A 16,960-nucleotide genomic window follows, 5' to 3' on the forward strand; every position below is an offset into this window, starting at 1 on the left:
CTGGATTCAAGCTGTGATTGTTTAATACTGTAACCTGTGGGGGGTCAAAGGTTGGATAGCTTGAATAGTCAGCTGGCTTCTCCTGGTCGATTCCATAACCATACTACACTATCTGGGCAAAATAATGTTTCTTCACGGATGGCTGTTCAAAACTAGCTGTATATTGTACTCATTTCTTTTTCAAGCAGCATAAAAGAACAACACTGAGAAACAAACAGATATCTTATTAATATAACATCTTTATACACATATAATACTATCTTGCAGTAGACAGGGTATAATGTAGGCCAAAAAAAAAATAAAATAAAAAATCTGTCACTGGTGAAACACATGCGCACACACACGCACACACACACACACGTTCCACTGATTTGATTGATTGATTGATTCATTCATTTTGCTGTAAATTCTAACAAAGAGTCCACTCACATGAAATTTTGGGATTTGGGTTAGGTAAATAAATAAATAAATAAATTGGGCAGGCAGAGGTAATATGCAGTGCTTGATGAAAACAGGAATATTTATATATATTAAAGATTAAAAATGAAAATGCAATAATTCTATTTTATTTGTTAGGAAACTGTAATATTCAATGTTCATGAATATTATATAATCCATTTTTCTCAATCAATCAATCAATCAATCAATCAATCAATCAATCAATCAATCAATCAATCAATCAATCAATCAATCTTGAAATTTATAAAATAAAAAATGTTTTACATTTTAATTAATTAATTAATTTATTGCATATTCATATTTTACTTTCTTTCCTTATTATTTATGTATTTATTTCCATATATTAGGCTTTTAGCTTCATGGATAAGACAGCCAGACTCAAAACAATAGGCAGAAGAAATAACACAAGCTGGATTCAAATTTAGGTTGCCCATGCAATCACTTCCATCTGACCTTGTACACAACCAGCCAGAGCACATCTATGCCAATATCCGCATTCCACATATTGAGCAACATGATTAATACTTTTAGGACATCCTAGTTAGAAATCCATCTACTCTCACTTCCCTGTGGGCGGCAATGCTATTCAACAATATCTGCAAAGGGCATCTATGAATTAATGGAAGTGATAGTGGATCAATAAGTTACAAAACAAGTACGTGTGTGCTACAGCGAGTGCTTGAATATCCTTTCAGGTCCCACCTGTGTTAAGATGATGACACACAATGCATTTCTTATCAACGATCAGACATCTACGTCTTATAATACAGAAGTAACATTGAGCTCCTGTGGCATGCTTATGGTGTTTTATTGGGCTCCACTGAAGCAAACTGACATTGCAGACAATCTGATGTGACTGAACTGATAAGAGCTGGCATGTTATACTCCTATGGATGAAAAACTGAAGCTGAAGCACTACAATAACATCGCTTTTGACCTTCAGTGTTAGTTTCTGGTGTGTGTGCGGGTGTCCTACCCCAGCCCAGGCACAGGAAACGCTTGCGAATGAGGCGGGACCTCATCTTGCCAATCACAGCCAGGTAGGACTGCCATGCCTCTGTCAGTACCCAGCAGAAAGAGGCCAGAAAGAAGAAGTGCAAAAAGGCAGCAGTCACAGTGCACAGTCCCTGCAGACAAAAGAAGGAATAAAGAAATAGGGAGTAAGAAAGGATGAAAAAGAGAGAAGGGTCTGGCTGCAGAGTTGCACTTGCGCTCTCAGACACTTGCACGCTCAGACACTTGCACTTGTCACTTGCAGTCTTTTTAATTTTTTTATTTGTTCTATTTATTGATTTTTTGTTTTTGTTTGAATCTCTCAACATTTTACAACAGTATCCAGGTGGTGAAGACAAGAAAAAAGAAACTAAATTACAATGTCACTTGCAATCGCCTCTATCTGTGACGTCACTGTGACGTCTACGGGAGGAAAACGCTTAGCGAGAAACTTTGCGCATTGCGTTCATATTCTGCTGTTCTGAAGCCACGGATGTGCGGGTCTTTTCTTTTTCTCCTACAGATGACTTGCAGGAACCTGTTCGTTATTGTATTCAATTAGTTTTAATCGTTTAAGCACCACAGCGTCTTTGTCTCCATTGGCAACGCAAGTGACGTCACAGATAGAGGTGATTGCAATTGACATTGTAATTTAGTTTCTTTTTTCTTGTCGTCCCCACCTGGATACTGTTGTAAAATGTTGAGAGATTCAAACAAAAAATAATCAATAAATAGAAGTAAAGTGACATACGGCCAAGTATGGTGATCCATACTCAGAATTCGTGCTCTGCATTTAACCCATCCAACGTGCACACACACAGCAGTGAACATACACACACCGTGAACACACACCCGGAGCAGTGGGCAGCCATTTATGCTGCGGCGCCCGGGGAGCAGTTGGGGGTTTGTTGCCTTGCTCAAGGGCACCTCAGTCATAGTATTGAGGGAGGAGAGAGCGCTGGACATTTACTCCCCCCACCTACAATCCCTGCCGGCCCGAGACTCGAACCCGCAACCTTTGGATTACGAGTCCGACTCTCTAACCATTAGGCCACAACTTCCTGAATAAAAAAATAAAAAAGACTGCAAGTGACGTCACCCGTGGAAGTGCAAGTGCAAGTCTGCAGCCAGACCCTATTGGAAAAAAGATGCAAGAGAAGAAAGCACAGGAAACAAGAAGAGGTGCAAATGGTTCTTAGCTGTTTGTGATCGAAGCCCAGAGGGGGAGAGAGATTAAGTGATTGAGAAGGAGAAGTGGGAACGAGCCGCGGACAATAATGAAAGTCCATTTTGAGAGAAACTGACTCGGTTCCACTGTGGTGTGAAAATGAGCTCTAATGACGCATCCTGTCTAGGCCTTTTTCCGTAGACACTACTTAAAAAGTGAAAATGGGTTGGTTACAGGTTGAATAGTTTCTAAGGAAATATGGCAGGCTGGAATTAAAGAAAAGTATGATTTAAGTAAGCGGCAAACGCAAATGAGAAACAGTAAGAGAGAAATGAGGTGCATATTCTAATGCTAAACACTGGCCCGCTCAGCAAATGACCCAGGAAATGAGAAGGATTTCACACCATTCATAGTTTCCAAAATTAGGCTTATCTGTACTTTCTTAAACTAATGCCGAATATGAGAATTTAGTGAAATATTAAGTCTGGTTCGAGGGTAAAGGGTCCTCCGAGCAGTTTTCTTTGTAGCTCTGAGCGACAGGCTGAGTTTGAATGGCAGCTCTTATTTCTCAGGTGCCTCTGTAGTCTATCGTGCGCTCTCTCAGTGTGACTGTCACGGCTGACACAAAGCTGACCCTCCAGCGCCTTCCATGCGTCTGTCTGCTACACAAATCTCAAATTCTATCGTGGCCACTTACATAATGTCATGACAGGCTGGAGAGAGAACAAACACCGGTTACCTGTACCACAGACAGACTACTATCTTTAGGGAGTTTGGGATCCAAGGTTAAGTGCCATTCAGAACTCAATTTTAAATTGAATGTATTTTCCAAACTCCCTGTTTCCCACTTATGAAGTCGTGATTACGAGCACGTTGGATCCTTTTCTGTTAAAAATAACAGTGAACACTGGTTTGCGAATGTTGACGCTCAGCCTAAATAATTTTATCCGGAGCGCGCCCTCCCCAAATGCTCTCATTGGTTGAGACGTGTGATGACGCCCATTCCAAGCCAGTACTGATCCCATCCAACATCCCACCCTTCCTGTGACCCATGGTTTGTCTGTATGTGAATACAGAGCCAGTGAGCATTGGGCTTTCATAATAATAATGGTTTTGTGGTCCAGGGTCAAACATGAAGGCGGCAAGATGGGAACCTAAAGGTTGTACTTTCTCAGCTCTTTCTCTCATACACATGTGCACGCATACTCACCTTACTGAGAGTTTGGGACTGTCCCACCAGTATCAGCACATTGGAGGCCAGTATGGATAGGCAGAAGTTCACCAATATGATGGACCTCTCTGAACGAATATACCTAAGAACCAAAGAAAAACAGGAAAATCACATGCTGACAACTTTAACAGCAACTTTGTGTTGCTATTATGCCAGGTTTATGACATAAAATGTGTGGAATCCATTTATCAAAATCCATTTATCATTTTTTTTCACTTCACTGAACACTGACAACTAGAGCAGCATCCCAGATGACCTACAGATGAACTCCAAAACAGCTTCTTACACACAATCACCGGTGAGCAAAATGTCCTCATCCGCTATTTGAGCTCTGGCCAGATTTGCTCAAGAGGACAATGACAGTGTCCCCTGGATCAATGGTCTGAGTGATAGGGGAGGCCTGTGATAAGCTCTCTGATGGGATGGCAGATGCACTAATCTTGGACAGAGGAAATACTTTCCCACCTGCTACTCTGGAATTATGGGATGGGGTAAATATAGTTTGGATCCAAAGTATCATTTAAACCAAATCTAACAACGTTAAAAATGAATGAATAATGAATGAATTTCATTGCATTATGCAGCAGAATATAATATAATATAATTATTTATTTAACTGTCCCATAATTAGCTACAAAGCTAAATATAATATAATATAATATAATATAATATAATATAATATAATATAATATAATATAATATAATATAATTTACAAACAAACTCTTTAACCAAAACATTTCACACAGAAACATTTTTTTGGCTTCCTCTTTTTTCTTTTTCTTTGGAAATATATTATTTTATTCAGCAAAGACGCATTACATTGATCAATGGTGACAGTAAAGACTGTAGTACTGTCATAAAATAATAATAATAATAATAATAATAATAATAATAATGTTCTTTTCATAAAAATATCCTGTAAAAAAATATCCATGTTTCCACAAATCTATTAAGCACCACAACTGTTTTCAACTGATAATAACAAATAATGTTTCTTGAGCACTAAATCAGCATTTTAAAATGATTTCTGAAAGATCATGTGACACATATTTTATATTATTTATATAATATATAGACAGTGTAGTGAAAAAATGTCTAGCATCATTTGGGAAAATTCAGAGTCACACTTCTGAGGAGATAAATACTTGACTAAGCACTTGACTTTGTGTCGTCTTTTTTCTGGACACGGTGTTAGCTGATCATGTGACTGTCCTGAGCCATCTGCCACACTGAGCTGTTAGCAACCATGCTAGCCTTCACTAGCACTCTCCACATAATCCTGTCCTGCCACAGGCGGCTCCCGACATCCCTCATTTGTTCCCAATTATTGCTAATTGCAGTTTTGGCCCACTCTAGATCTATTCCATGCCAGCTGCTCTATCCCAGCCCGGGCAACCTCACGTGGGAAGCTACAGTCTGAATAATTAATCTTTTAGGGTGTAAGTGTACCTGTGAGTGTACCAGAGCACTGGGAAGGGGAATAGAGCAAAAGGGGAATAGAGCAAAAATAGCACAGCAATTTCCTATTATCAGCAGAGGACAGAAGAACCTGGAAGCTACATTCAAAAATGCTCTTTGGTCTGTTTTGTGTTGCTGGCTGTGGGTCAGTGAAGGGTTTTTGTTGAACTCACCTCCAAAAGGCAGCGTAGATGAGCAGCAGAATTAGTAGAGCCGTACAGGATATGCCACAGCCCACCATGAGGGGCACAGACGGCATACTGGAGGGCCCCATACCCTGGAAATAGATCAATGGAGAGAAGGAAGATTGAGAGATGTTTATGGTAAATGTATGAGATAAGATACAGTTAGTCGGTCATTAATGCAAAATAAACCTGGAGGGTAACAGTAGGGTCTTGATTTAGCCTCAAGGAGTTTATTTTGTGATAATGACCATGTATCAATATGTTAACCTGCTATTTACATGACCAACTACCAAATGAATAAATACATAAAAATAAAATATTGGAACTGGTACAGTTTCACAACAAATAGTTTGCTTAGAAACAACATTCAACTATACATAATATACAATGTGGAAATGTTATGCTCCACTTCACTTGATTAAAGATGCTAAACGAGACGAGCTTTACACGTGATTTTATATTTACACATGATACAGCATGAGTTTCAGTACTATTATTTTGGATATAAGTGTGACATTGCAAAAGAGTAAATATTATAACATACACTACTATTAATATATACACTATTGTTTGAAAGTTCAAAAGCAAGACAATTAATGCTTTTATTCAGCAAGGATGCACTTAATTGTTCAACAGTGTCAGCAGACACAAAAGATTTAGATGCTGATAGCAGAGTTCAGATATTAGATGCTGAGCATTGTTAATTAAATAATCTTAATTTAAAAAAAAAAAAAAAGTTTCCAAAAACATTAAGCAGCACAATAGTTTTCAACACTGATGATAAGAAGAAATGTTTTTTGAGCACCAAATAAGCATATTACAAAGATTTCTAAAGGACCATATGACACTGAAGACTGAAAATTAAGCTTTGCTATCACAAAACAAAACAAAATTATTTAAAATAGCAATATTTCACATTATTACTGTTTTTTTTCCTTATTAAAAAACAGCCTGTGTAATCAGAAGACGTTTTTCAAAAAAATAAAAAGATAAAAATTACAGCAAAAAGCTACTGACCCAAAACTTTTAAATACTAGTGTGTATGTGTGTGTATGTAGAAATGTGTGTCAAACCTGCTGAGAGAGAAATAAGACACTGTAAACACTTTCTGCTGCAGGTTGGGTGAAGGATATAAAGTGCGGGGGGGAAATACAGAGGGGCAGTAGGGAGAGGATTACATTCTGTTCGGGTTAAAGCTAAAGGCCAAGGTCAAAGGCCACCCCATCTACTTTTATACTTCTGGGTTCATTTTCTCTGCTTCCCATCTGGTCAAAGCTGGATTCTCTAAAGTGGGCATTCTATCCCCAACAGCCCTTTAACACTTGCGACCCCTTTGTCCCATCTTATTAAGCATCTCTGCCGAAAGAAGGGTTACTATGGGTGAACACATGCCTCATGTTTCTGGATTAACCCTCCTACTCAGCCCTACCACCAAGAATTGTGGGTAGATCTGTGTAACCTGAGATAAATGTTCAGGTCAGGGTTCAATTTAATGTCATGCACAAGTGCAACATGCAAATGAAAAGAAGTCTAAAATACACAAAACAAAACAAAATAAAGTAAAATATCAATGTCATTCAGCTTTCTCTCCAGTCTGTAAGGAATGACAGTGTTAAATGTGGTGCTGTAATCAATAAAGAACAAGAACATTTTTACTTTAGTGCCTTCCTGTTGAGTCAGTGCAGCATGAAGATCCCTTTTCACTGGACGTGTTACATTGTTATGTGAACTACAGGGGGTCTAATCACTCAGACTGCATCGTGTTAATGCGCCCCATCGCCAGCTCTTCACAGCACATCATTATGGTGGAACAGTCTGTAATCATTATACAGGTCACAGTATTTTTCTTTGAAACCAGAAAATGATCAGAATCATAGAGGTGTAAGAAATCCCTACTGCTTTCATTTGTCTGTCTTTGTGACTATGCCACAAACTGTAGTACACAAAGACTAGGAACATTTTGTTAATTTTTTTTTTGTTACTACTCCTGAAGGTCATACCTAAGCCAAAAAGTAAATCCACATTTCTTTTTTGAATTTTATGTGCTGCTTTTAGGAGATAATAATAATTCAGTGGAAATCTGTAGAGCTTTTTACCATCTGCTGGTTGGCATGATTAAAGTCTTCTGCATTCAGGGACACAGCATCAGGGTAGGTACTTTCATAGCTCTTAATATTAGTTCACAAAATGTGTTTTCTTGATCCGAATGAGCAGAACATTTATTTAACAGTGAGATATTCCAAGTTAGGACAACAAATCACTTCAGAATGCGACACTGGGAATTTAGAGTTAAACATACTTTTTATTTTAATTTTTTTTATTATTTTCTGTTGTGTGGAAATTCGCAAAGCTTTAGCAGGTACAGATTCTATGTAGGCCTACCTGTAAATTTTAAAAGGCTATTGGTGACTAATGTTCATCCCTGGGTCAATTCAGAAAAAATAAAAATAAATAAATAAATACATTTCAATAATAATTAAAAAAAAGAGTTCTGAGGGGAAAAAAAGCTTATAACTCATAACTGTGAGATATAAAATCACAATTATGAGAAAAGTTTTAATATTTTAATTCCATGGTGGAAATAAGCTTCCAAACTGAGCAGCTATTCAATAAAGCAGCTTTTTAAATGCTTCTTCAAGGTGATTAAGATAAAAACAAATAGAGAAAATAGTATCTTAATTGAATCACTAACAAGTGTAGTTCACTGACTCGGAGCAGTCCCACACCAATTCATCTACTCCTGCATCCAGAGTTCCTGTGGATACATTCGTCCTCTTCATGTTCTTGGAATAGGAAGCACAGGCAGATGATCTGTCTGGCAGTCAGCTGTGGTGGCAGTAATCAAGAGCATTCTTACAGGGCGGGGGGCATGCTGGTAATATTTCTGAAGAACTGTCTGCAGGTTTGCATGATTAAAGTCTCCTGCAATCAGGGATGCAGCATCAGGGTGGGTACGTTTATTGCTGTTAAAGGGACAGTTCACTAAAAAAAATAACATTCTGTCATCATTTGCTGATGCCGTTCCAAACCTATATGACTGACTATCTTTCTGTAGAACATAAAAGAAGATATTTTGAGAAAATGTCTCAGTGTGTCAGTGGTAACCAAAACTGAATGGTTACCAACATCTGTCAATGATGACAGAAGAGTGAACTTACTGATCTGTTTGGAGCAGACTATAGATTGCATACACGATATCAAATGAAAATCCTGTAGAAATGCTGTTATTTAACAGTGAGATTATGCCAACTTTCACTCCGTGTGATCTGTCAAGCTGCACAGCTTCAGTTGTATTAAGGGTCAGCTAGGGCTTGTAGAGACAGAATCTAGAGGCTTAACCTCTCTGTCAGTTTGTTCATCTCATTCTTCACAGACTTCATGCTGAACAGAAGGACTCTCACAAATGGAGTCAAGAATAGGCCATCACAATAATTCATTCAAACTATACAGTATAAATCCTATACATACAGTGGGGTTCAAAAGTCTGAAATCACTACTTAAAAGTCTTAATAGTTTAATGGAAATAAAAAAATAATAAAAAATAAATGAATACATATATTTTAAGTAAACAAATGCATTTAAAAACAACAAAAACATTTAAAATAAAAATGTATCCAACTTTAAAGGGACAGTTCTCCCAAAAATAAAGCTTTGAAGAGCCAGGACATTTTTTTATATAACTGTATTCGTCTGAAAAAAGAAAGTGTTATACACCTATAGAACAACATGAGGGTGAGTAAATCATGGGGTAATTTTCAGTTTTGAGTAAACTATCCCTTTAACCGGATACACATAGTAGGCTGACAGAAAACTCTGTGTACAATGTAATAAATCTCAACTGCTTGATTACAGAATCTAGACTATATTATAGTCAATTGATATTTATTTTAAAAAAATGTACATATAGCATGACCTATTTTACTTGTGTATATACACTTTACTCATGTAAAGCAATATGTACTACATTATATATCAAATCTCTTCTGCATGTTCATTTACATTGCCACAAAAATGTATATCACACAGCTCTATATATGTAAACTTTAAATATATAGAGCTATGTGATAAAAAAAATTGTGGCAATGCAAACAAAGTTGGATGTCCAACTTCATCCGCATATATACAGTATATACAGTATATATATATATATATATATATATATATATATATATATATATATAGTACACCGACATAAATATGTATGTACTATACAGCAAACCTCAACTGCTTGATTGCTTGTATCATCATAAAATGTAAACTATATTATCCATCCATCTGTAATCTGCTAAATGCAACGATAAGGCATAGGGATCTTAAGATATTATAAAACATTATCATCTTGATTTTCTATAAAGCTGATTTGAAACAATGTGTATTGTGAAAAAGTTATTAATCACCAGCTTTACAAATATTTTGTGTGGAAAGTTTAATTTAAAACGTTATTTGTTTCTGAAGAGCATCTTGTGTTTCTATGCACTATAAGCATCTGACAAATCACCTCAAATCATATGCTCAGTGTCATACATTTGCTTTTTAGATTAGTGACCAAAAATTTAACACCATAGATATTCAGACCCCACTGTTTACGGTTCAATAGCCACTATATAGTCAAATGCAATCATAAATATTGGTGAAATGACCAGCGTGGGTCGACATGCAACAATCTATTTCTCTCCAGTGCCGTGACACCAAAAGCCTATCTTTATGTAGCCTTATCATTAAAAACACAAATCTTTTGATTTTCAGTCAGGCCTTACTAGAATCAGCTCTTCTCTGTGACTAAAACACTTGACATCATGGATTTAAAAAGCCATGGCGGAGACTCAAATAATTAACATTGAATGTTCTTTAGGAGAGCCTGTGAAATGGCCACAGGTTTGCGTTTATAAAGCTTGCAGCTGTTTAGAACAAGCTGTGAATTGGCTTGAATATGAAGTCCTCATTCATGCACTTACAGCTCAATTGGCCTCCTGGTGTGGACCGGTCAGGCTTCCACACAAAGCATTTATGACTAAACAGCCTTTGTGAACAAAGATCCCTAAAGCTTGTGTGTGGGCTGTGGCGTTGGCCTTCCAACAGAGCATACTGTGTGTATCTATGTGTGCACATCTGTTCTCTGTAAACCTGTGAGAGTGTTTGTGGGCGAAGGAAAGGTAGGCAAGAGAAAAAGAGGCGATAAAACAGCTTAGAGAGTGGGAGAGAGCTCAGAGCGGGTGGAGGTATAACAGTGTTTTGATTGAAACTTGCAGGTGCAGGTGTAACAGGTGGCATTGGGAGAGGTGCTGCCAACCTTCACTCTCATCTTTTGCTTAGTCTATTGTCCCTGGCATATTAATTGCCAACATTATGCCTCTGCCGGCTTCGGTTTGGCAATTTCATCCATTTTAGTATGCCAGCAGCCTGAAAAATTACTATAGACGTTGTCTTTCTCACAGAAATGCCATTGGCAAAGTAGATGGGAGGATTGCTCCTAATGTGAAACTGAAAACACTGAAGCACTAGGGGTGTATTTACAGAATATCAGCCTCTGTGAGAATACAGCACAACAGCTGGGTGTTGAGAGCAAAAATCAAATTCAATTACTCTACAGAGAAGGCTGAAATTTTTTTTGGTAAGTGGTAAATACCACTCAAGTTTGGGGTTTTTAAGATTCTTTTTTTTTTTTGTGATCAAAATACAGGGGAATTATCCTTTTCCAGTCTTCAGTGTCACATGGCCCTGCTGAAATCATTCTAATATGCTGATTTGATGCTCAGAAATGCTGTTAATATATTTGCAAAATCTGTGATAAGTTATTATAATTCTTTGATGAATAGAAAGTTCAAAAGAACAATTTATTCTTTGAAGCATCATAAAGGTCTTTACTATCACTTTTGATCAATTTTATTTTTGCTAAATATATATGTTTTATAAATAAAACAAATATAAAATAAATACAATAAAGCATAAATCTTACCAACCCCAATATTGTATGTGAATTGCTATGCATCAGTGTGATTGCAGCTTATTAAAAATCATGTTTAATATCCAAACGCCCAGTAAAAATTAACTCGCTACACTCTCAAACTGTTCATATATATAAAAATATTCATATATTTTGCAATAAATTTCAAATATCTAACTTTTATACTCAAAATCAATATTTTCACATTGTAGCATTGCTTTTCAAGCGATTATGTCATTTCCAAGGATACATGGAATGCACAGTTCATTGCCTCCAGAGTCAATTTTCACATTTTGATTTTTATACGTCACATCAAAGTTTGTATTGCTGTGATTCATCTCAGAACTGGCTGGTTTTGTTCATGGCTCTGAACTCTTTATTGAAGAAAAATGATTTAGAAAAATACTTTGGTAGCCAAGGCTGCTGAAATTGTATGAGGTAACTGTAGCGCTCCATAAAAATGAGTGAAACAGAAAGAGAGAGAAAGAAGTATGCTTTCTTTGGCAACTTTAGCAGAGGCCTAATTTCCGATTCACCACCACATCTCCAACAGATGTGTGAACGCTACACAACATAAGGTGACTACAGCATAAAAACAACCAAACCTAATGAATAGAAAAGAAGAGTCTCGTGTACAAAAGAGATACAGAGAAAAATAGTAACTTTTTTTAAACACTGAAGAAGAAGAAGAAAAAAACAAACAAAACAAAAAACATCTGTATTATTGCTCTATACTGGATTACTAAGGATGAGAAGCTGCCCCTAGTATACTGACTCATGCAACAGCGAGTCAGTATACAATGAGTCAATCTACACTACATTTATAATGTTAAATATATAATTTGATTTAAAATAAATGCTGTTCTTTTTAACTTTCTATTCAAAGAATCCTGAAAAAAATCCCACACACATCTAAGCCACATACACATCTTTTTTAGGGATGCACCGAAATGAAAGTTTTTGGCCTTTTTGGCCACCTTTCTTCTCATCGAAGACATGCGAAGCACTGTCGGTACTTATATAGCCTAATGATTTTTGTGTGTTTCTCTGACACTTTTAAATGTTTCCACACTGCCAACATGTTTGCTGCATTAGTGTGTGCCTCTATTTGATTGTGTCACCTCATTGTCCGCTTTTCGCTTATTCCAAAAATAATTTTGGTTTCCAAACATTCAGTACATCCCTAAACTGGTCCTACTTGTCTCTCAAATGCTCACTTTCAATCTGACTCCATCATTCTGGTGATATGGGGTGAGATTTAATCACAAATGTCGCCCATTGAGGGGTTATATGATCATCTGCCATGTCCACAGAGGACCTGCTGAGGTGGAACCTGTTCCCATTCATGGGCCTCCAGCCCTAAGCGGCCATACCATAAGACTTGTCCTAAAAAAGCATATGCCACAGCTCCCATTGGCTCTGAGAGTCATAGACGGCACGCACATTACATAGGGAATTACAGGCCGTCTATCCCAGCGCACCCTAGGGCAGAGTGAAGCTCCTCAGCAAATAGGAGTCATGTCTATTTTCAGCCAAGGCACTTTAACCTACTTCTCCAGCCTCACGCACTGCACAGCCACCATTTATCCCTGATCTCTACTCTTCCCGTTCCTTCTCGCTCCGCAATAACTCATTATGACAATAAAACACGCACTTAGCGGAACCAGGGAGCGAGGACGAGGGAAAACAAGAAAAACCTAATACGAACTTAGTCAGACTTGGCATTAATCAAACAGTTGAAACTCTCCAAGGCGTATTGTTCCCTCATCTAAAGCCTTCGAGACAAAACCTCGATCCACTATTTGGATGCGTGCCGCAACACTCCACCTGATTCGTCCAGTACATATCCACGTCAGGAGAGACCGAGTGCCATTTTAGCACATGCTAACGCTATCCTTCAAGTTCCCTGGACACTTGTTATCTTTGAAGTTGGGAGAGAATTGCAGAGTGGCGGGACTGTTTGTCAGGGAGTCTAAAGCCCAAAACAGGGCGCTGATCAATCATCAGCCTCCAAACCTACAAGGAGCTTCCCAAACCAGGATGACCCAAGAGCTTGCTTGGGTGTCGCTAAGCGGTTAGCACTGCATTATAAGAAGATTTGCTGTAGAATAAAGTGGTTTACACCGTGTAATTGGGAATTAAATGAACATGCAAGAAGGGACAGTTCTCCTAACAAAAATGAGCTGGGATGTGTATCACTCAAGAGAGCAGATATGCTTATTACTGTGTGAGAAATCATATCACCTCAGCAGGGACTTACACTAGGCTGTGTGCTAATGAGAAACATGGCTAGCGTTTTAGCAATTGTGCCGGTGTCACAGCGGAGACTGAGCATTTCACTGCGAGAGACTGCGCATTTATTGGTATTTACCTCTTTGGTGCTGTTGGCAAAACTCCTCATGTTTTAGTTCATTCATCTCTTTGGACTCTAATGGTTAAAAATCTGGGCTGGTAATCAAAAGGTTGAGGGTTCAAATCTTGTAGTAATTAATTAGTGGTCATATTCATTAATATATTGTACAAGATGAACCAGCATTATACTAATGTAACACATAGAACTGAATTTGAATTTCCTAAAGGAACTACCAATTCTGGCAGCAGAAGACAGTGCAAGTGTTTTAGTTCTGCATAAAAAATTAAGCATATAAAAACATTTTTTGTTAATGGAAAAATATATTAAATAAAATATAATACTAGATGGAAAATTTTAAATAAATGAAAATTAGAAATATTGCCTTGGCATCTACCTGAAATAGGTTTAAGTTGAAGCACTACATTTATTAAGTGTAAATAATTAAAAACTAAAAGTTAAATAAAAATAAATTTAAATTGCTAAACATTAAGCTAAAATGAAAACTAACCTGGAATATATAAAAGTTATTTGAAAATATTAATAAAAAATAAGTATATTAAAAATACTAAAAGAACACTGCTTCTTCGCAGAAGTTGACCAGTTACTATTTATTATGCAAATAATTGCAGGATAGAAGACCAATTCAAATTCAAAATGCAAATACAATGACGATACAAATTTGAACGGTGAACATTCTAATAATGCACATCAAAGGGAATTTTTCACATATTAATTTTATATTTCATAAAGTTCATAAAAACCCAAAATAACTACAGCACACCTAAGGCTTAAGTTGTCTACAAAAGATAGTTGGAACAGAGTCTGCATGTTAAACGGTTTGAGCTGAATTAATTGCATAAAATTTCAGGAAAAAAGTTCATGTTTGAGGAACATCAATACAGTTCTGCCATGCAAACACTGTAAAAACTGTTTCAACTGACTGTGCTGTTTCAGTGACATTAGCTGACCTTTAGAGCTATTTTACATTTTTTAAGAACCGCACACCTTATTTTTGCAATTCAAATAGCTCTGCATGCCTTCTTTGACAATACGTGCAAAAGAACAAAACATAGATTGTTTGAGATACACAAGACCCTATGAAAATCATGCATCTACCACCCCTGAACAGCCTTACAAATCACAGTCTCTTAAAGTAACACCACGTGGAACGGATAACCTGCAGACATAATGTTTATCTCGACAATATATGTATTTATCTGTGCTTCTGTTTGAATGTATACAGGGGTAAGAAGATTGTTCAACAAACCTGAGGCAGATTGCAATGCTATAGAGATTCCCTGATACCGGGATAAAGACCTCCGTCCTTCATCCAACCAGACAGCAAGAATCTTAGTATTCAGGGCAGGTAGGTCTACTTGGTCAAAATGGGCGCATGTGTGTGTCTGTGTTAAAGTGGGTAATAACACCGGATCTTAGCGTGCTCTGTCATGTGTGTCTTTGTCTGCGCTTGAGTGCCTCTAGTTTAATCCTGTGTTACGATGAATCAGCTGCATGGGAAAACTGACAGGCGACTAATTGTTATGGCCTAAAGAAGCCACTATCTTCTCTGTGCCAACAACTCCCATCATCCATCACTGAGTAACTGATCAGCACAGAGTTATTATGCATACTATGAGGCTAGCATGATAACCATAGGAAGCCTTTGAGCTCATAGTCACTGCATATAAGAAAAGAAGCACTAGCATAAATAAATGCTCTGGTTTAAATAAAACGGACCTCTAACCTTGGTAAATAGTAGCGTTTTGCTCTTTGGGAAATACTGCAGGGGATAAACAGGATCAGTGGGTGATAGCAGCTATAATAAAGATGGCCTGTAATGACAGAAGCTTATGCCAATTTCCACCCTCCCTCTCCTCTCGATTAAACATGAAGGCTAATCCATCTGTGTATCTCTGTCTTATTTGCTGTTAAACATTTTATCTTTCCCTCTTCCTCCGTATAGTCTTGAGGACAGGGGCTAGAACAGTCACAGCATCTTAATTATGTCTCACGATGTCTCACGATGTCACGATGTTATGTCTCACGCAAGACCAAAAAGTACCTTGATACCACTCATTTTGTTTGGATGGATCAGGATTGCTATGTTTAAACATGTTTTGACTGTTTACACACACACACACACACACACACACACACACAAAATAATGACAACAACAACAATAATGATAATAACAATAATAATAATAATATACTGTAATTTTTGTTTATTCCTGACAGTTTATACAAACGCTAACAACATCAACAACAATAATTATAATACATTACAAAATGTTATTATTATAATATTAACATTATTATTATTACTATTAATGGGTTTCTGTTGATTGGAATGTTCTTTAGTTGTATTTATTCTTCATCATCATCATCATCATCAACAATGACAACAACATCAATAATAATAATAGTATTTATTATTATTATCATCTTACAAAAATTGTTCACACTTTATTTTAAGGTCCAATTCTCGCTATTAACAAATCATTAACAATGGCTTTTGCCTCAATAAACTCAAAATTTGCTGCTTATTAATAGTTAGTATGGTGGTTGTTAAGTTTAGGTATTGGGCAGGGTTAGGGGCGTACAATAGTGTCATACACAATATGTGCTTTATAAATACTAATAAACAGCTAATATGTTAATAATAGGCATGCTAATAAGCAACTAGTTAATAGTAAGAATTGGTCCCTATACTAAAGTGTTACCCAAAAATGATATTCAGTACTATTTTTGACTTTCACACATCATTTCAGTGTTCACAGGAAACTGAAGGAAGACCTTGTTCTGCCAAAACTCTCATCTGAATTAAAATTAAGTCTTTGTTAAATAACAATATAAGATGGCATTTTTAAAGCAAGTTTATGCTATTGTATCATGTCAAAAAGTATGACACTTTAGTAGGATTTTCGCAAGTAGGATTTTCGCTCTCGGTTCCTCTTCCTGCTACTGTGTACGGTATACCATGCAACACGATCAGGGGCTAAAGTGTAGCAGCACCACACACACACACACACTATCTATGCTCTATTTCCTGACTGTGACACTCATTCACAAGTCACTCACACTACAGTCTCTCAAAAAAATGCCAAAACATCCCTTTAACAAGTTCCTAAGACAGTATAATTGAAATGCAGTTTCCATCACGTCTGA

General features: G+C 37.0%; 1 protein-coding gene across 1 annotated transcript in view; it reads right to left on the minus strand.

The window, feature by feature from the left end:
* The window catches only part of adgrb2 (adhesion G protein-coupled receptor B2), a gene marked incomplete at its 5' end in the record, with an annotated part of 133,142 nt that overhangs the window by 45,311 nt on the left and 70,871 nt on the right, over positions 1 to 16,960 (minus strand). Inside the window, 3 exons of the mRNA XM_079442574.1 lie at positions 1,436 to 1,586; positions 3,831 to 3,933; positions 5,484 to 5,587. Of these exons, the coding sequence (XP_079298700.1) occupies positions 1,436 to 1,586; positions 3,831 to 3,933; positions 5,484 to 5,587 (358 nt within the window). The remainder of the gene's footprint in view (positions 1 to 1,435; positions 1,587 to 3,830; positions 3,934 to 5,483; positions 5,588 to 16,960) is intronic.

The sequence above is a fragment of the Barbus barbus genome (assembly GCF_936440315.1).
Source record: "Barbus barbus genome assembly, chromosome: 19".
In the NCBI taxonomy this organism is placed as follows: Eukaryota; Metazoa; Chordata; class Actinopteri; order Cypriniformes; family Cyprinidae; genus Barbus; species Barbus barbus.